This window comes from Chrysochloris asiatica, unplaced genomic scaffold, assembly GCF_000296735.1.
Source record: "Chrysochloris asiatica unplaced genomic scaffold, ChrAsi1.0 scaffold00007, whole genome shotgun sequence".
Taxonomy (NCBI): Eukaryota; Metazoa; Chordata; class Mammalia; order Afrosoricida; family Chrysochloridae; genus Chrysochloris; species Chrysochloris asiatica.
In genome coordinates, this window is record NW_006408525.1 from 541,680 (window position 1) to 546,164 (window position 4,485).

General features: G+C 44.5%; 1 protein-coding gene across 4 annotated transcripts in view; it reads left to right on the forward strand.

Moving 5' to 3' along the window:
• The first annotated feature begins 412 nt into the window (after positions 1 to 412).
• Positions 413 to 4,485, forward strand: part of RHOT1 (ras homolog family member T1) — a 69,759-nt gene continuing 65,686 nt past the window's right edge. For 2 of the 4 annotated variants that reach the window (XM_006832301.1, XM_006832300.1), the window contains exon 1: positions 491 to 566. In XM_006832301.1, the coding sequence (XP_006832364.1) occupies positions 491 to 566 (76 nt within the window). Of the gene's footprint in view, positions 567 to 4,485 lie in introns of all 4 variants that reach the window. The other 2 variants (XM_006832299.1, XM_006832302.1) reach the window with 2 other exon arrangements.

Here is a 4,485-nt window from a genome sequence, read left to right on the forward strand (position 1 = left end):
CTGATTGCTTAAAGTTTGGTGAGAAGGTCTCTCCTCTAAGTCACTTCCAAGCTCTAACTATGTGACCTGTTTCCGGTCTGTAAAATAAATGTGGTTAGACTAGCTAATTGGCTGCTGAAATTCCTCACCCAAAGCGTTATCTATTTCTGGTGGATGTGCCTAGGGAAGTGTGGGCAAGGCTCACAGACGCTGCACTGCGCAAAGCCTGCTCCAGGGGGCGCTGCTTAGTTCCGAAGCGCGTTCGCGTTCAGAAAATGTTTGTCCCTCGTCGTTCACTGTTGGTCTCTCCGCCGCCGCTGCCGTCCACGGAGCCCGAGGACACGGAGCAGGCGCTTTCCCAGCTTCCGAGCTGGGAAGCAGCCGAGGAGGCGGCGCAGCGGGCTTAGGCGGCCGAGGATCGGGCGGGGCGGCGGGGGAGGCTGTCAGGCCGGCAGCGCGGAAGAGCGGCATCGTGGTGTGGGCGCTCCTGGCGAGAGAAGCAGTCCGCTCCATGCGTGCGGGCCGAGCCCGGCCCCTGCGAGCCGCCGACATGAAGAAAGATGTGCGGATCCTGTTAGTTGGAGAACGTGAGTCCGTGCACCCGGGCCCGCCGCAGCCCCTGCCTCTCTGCGCTGCTTGCTCGTAGCGTACTTCTTTCGCCGCTTCGGCCTCTTAGCCCCGGGTCCCCCAGACCTTTCGCTCTTCTCATTTGCATCCCTGCAAGCTACCCTCATCCCCTTCATTTTACCGGGATCCTCCTGAGACGCCTCTCCCGTCCCCCAGTCGTCCTTCCAAGACCGGTGGTCCTCATCCCTTGAAAGTACTCTCTTTTTCTTCGAATCCCTTTCTTCTGGGCCCCACCGTTTCCGAGGCCGCCGCCGCCTCTGCTCTTCAGACCCTCGTCATCTGTGGAGACTCCCTTGTCACTTCCTAGCAGGTGTTGGAACAGGCAGACTGACCAATTGGGATGGCGTGAGCCAGCTCCCGGGAAGCTAGGGGGAGGGGGACAGAACTATCTGACTTGTGGGCAAGGTCAGGTTTCTGGATTATTGTTTATTTATTTTTTTTGCGCTCACAGCCTTCACTCCTCTTTATACATTGACGTTAAGGAAATGGAACGTTTTCTGCTGGGTAGATGATGGACTGCTAACCGCAAGGTCGGCAGTTCAAGCCCACCAGCCGCTCAGCAGGAGAAAAATGAGACTGCCCGCACCCGTAAAAGTATCCATTTTCGGAAACCTTATCAAGGGGCTCTAAGTAGCTCTGGTAGCGTAGTGGTTACGAGTCGGGCTGACAACCTCAAGGTTAGCAGTTCGAAACTACCAGCGGCACCACGGGTGAAAGATGAAACTTTCTGCTTCCGTAAAGATTTACAGCCTCAGAAACCCTGTGCAGGGTCACTATGAGTCGGAACCGACTCCATGGCACTTAACAACAACACCAGCAGATACACACTGACGAGACTCCCACCCCCAGAAATTCTTAGATATGTTGTTGTTAGGTGCCTTCACCTTAAGGTCAGCGGTTCGAAACTACCAGCCACTCCGCGGGAGAAAGATGAGGCTTTCTACTCCCGTAAAGATTTACACCCTCGGAAACCCTGTACAGGGTCGCTATGGGTCGGAACCGACTCGACGGCACTTAACAACAACAACAACAAGGTGCCTTCGAGTCGGTTCCAACTCATAGCGACCCTGTATAGGGTTTCCAAGGAGCGGCTGGTGAGCTTGAACCGCCAACCTTGCAGTTCAGTACGTTAACCCACAGCGCCACACCAGGGCTCCATTCTTAGATAGGAGATACAGTAAAGGAGAAATGTTTTCTGTTCACAGACATGTGACAGAGGAATCCTGATGCACTGGACTACAAAGTCGGTTTGAACTGCACTCTTCGGAAACCCTATTATAAAGGGTTCTGTGGGTCAGAACCGACTAGACTGCACGTAACCATAACAAGAGAAATGTCTGTGAACATGGGACAGAACAGCAGGCACTTGGGTATCAACTGTGCAAGTTACATGACTCAGTAAGACTAAAATAAGAAGAAAGTGGGCTGAGGAGAGCTGATGTTGATTGTTTGGTTTCAAGTACAGTAGTCTTACCATTGCTGTTTTGAAGCATTCTGTTCTAAATCACAGCCCATTCTTGAGTAGCCAGGCCCCTCCAGATCACTGTGATGAGCACTGAGGAAGAAATCTCTAGTAAAGTTTCTACCCTCCTCTGTGTTGAATTTTTGATATTCGTTCACTTGCCGTTTGGAGAAATCTTCCTTTAGAATCAGAATTTAGAAGTAAGCTTAGTGAAACATACTTTTGTTCTGGTTTGCAGTTGTGAGTTTTAATTTTTATAACTATATTTTAGTCTACTTCTTGCTTGCATTTCTATAACAAAGTCCAGGAAAGTGCTATTTATTTAATATATGATTCATGTTCATGCATTTGGAGCAAGGTAGGGAATGTGAATAGATGACTTGTTATAAAAAGTGCTCTTTAATTACTGTTAAAATAAATAGTTTTATAGCATGGACATTTTTATAGTAATTTTTTAAAAAAACAAAAAAAACCCCCATATTTTGGGTTTACTTTTGAATACAGGAAGGAGTTACATATAATTGTCTGTAAAATGTCTAACCAGAAATGCTACACATATATCAGATATATTGTCAGCCTTAGGGCATTTGAGTTAATAATGTTAACAGTCATAGTCAGTCCTTGGAGGCCAGGATGGCCAAACTTCCTCTCTCACACTTTGGACATATTGTCAGGAGGGACCAGTCACTGGAGAAGGATATCATGTTTGATAAGGTGGAGGGTCAGAGAAAAAGAGGAAGACCCCCAATGAGATGGATTGGCAAAGTGGCAGCATCAATGGGCTCAAGAGTGGCAGTAATTGTGATGTTGGCCCAGGATCGGGCAGTGTGTCATTCTCTTATGCATAGGGTCGCTATGAGTCGGTACCAACTTGATGGCACCTAACAACAACAACGACTATTTATTTAGGAATACATAACAAGAAATCAAAGCTTGTTAGAAAAATTACAAGTCATGTTCTGCATAAATGAAAGCAAACAACAACAAAAAAGTTGGTAAAAGTGGATTTGCAAGAGTTTTCTGATCTTAGAATCATTACTTTTTGAGGAAGACATTTTTCTTAAAAGAGTGGTACCAAAAGCTTTAGGCCAACTGCCATACATATAGTTTTTTCTAATATTTAAAACATTCGATACAGAGTTCATACTTAATTGAAAATCATCATTTTAATTAGTTTTTTGAAGCATTTGAGATTTAATGTATTTGGCAGCTGTTAACTTGGTTGCAGCACTTTAAGTTAAGCAAACATCAGTGTGACCGAGGTCTAATACATGGATTTATCTGCATCACTGATAATAGGAAAAAAGTGAAAGCAATTTAGGTTATTACATGCACACTTGAGTGAGTCTACTTTCTGGTTGTAGTTTTAAGAAGGTTAACCCAAAGGTAGTGGGAAAAGCCAAGAAAAAAGAGTGTTTCTGATATTATCATAGTAAAACCTATCCATTCTTAACACTTCATACATTTCATTGTTGTCACTGTCTGTCCCATGAGCCATATAGCTACCACTTTCTTTGTTGAGGCTCTGAAATAGTTGTGAATTATTTCAGTATGCTGTGGCTCAATCTTTATAGTATATGCTCAAGGTGAATGGAATCATTTCATGACCTTCTTTTAATCCATCCAGGCTTTAATGCTAACTGATTGCTTACTGTCTTCTTACTGCTTATATCAGAGAAGTTAGATTGCCTATAAACTTGAGGTTTTTATCTGAAGAGAAAGCCAAAGCTTTTAAAACATCATCAACATCTTGTTATCTTAATTATTAACCATCAAATACTATTCAGGCCAAATAAAAAAATCAATTACTATTCTTTAAACAAAACCAAAAATTTAAAATCTGTTAAAATGTACTCACAGAAAACTAATTTTTACACACTTACACAAACTAAATAGTTTTTATGATAAAATTGTTTTTAAGTATCTTTGAGTTGGTTCAGATTCATAGTGACCCTGTGTAGGGTTTCCAAGGAGAGAGTGGTGGGTTTGAATCACCGACCTTGTGATTCAAACTGACCTGTGGTCCATTGCTTATCCTACAGCACCACACCGAAATTTAAAAATATGTATATTTTATTATGAATTATGTGATAGTTTACATGGGAGAACATTAGCTTTACATTCATCCTATTGTATATCATTTCATTGCCATGGTTACAATCCCCTCCATGCATCATCAGCCAACCAAAGGGTATACCCCACAAGCCAGCCCCTCGGTCGTCAGCACCCAGCCCCTCTTCCTCTCTGGGTCTAGAGTCCCCAGCTGCTCCGTCTATCCATGTCATCATCTCTGCCTCCATCTCTGGCGTCACTGTTTATCTGGGTAGGGTACCTCACTCCAGTCTTCTCCCTTGATGGTCCCAGGGACCTCTACTCCTGGACTGCAAAGTCAACCACTCCCCTCCTTTTGCTACAAA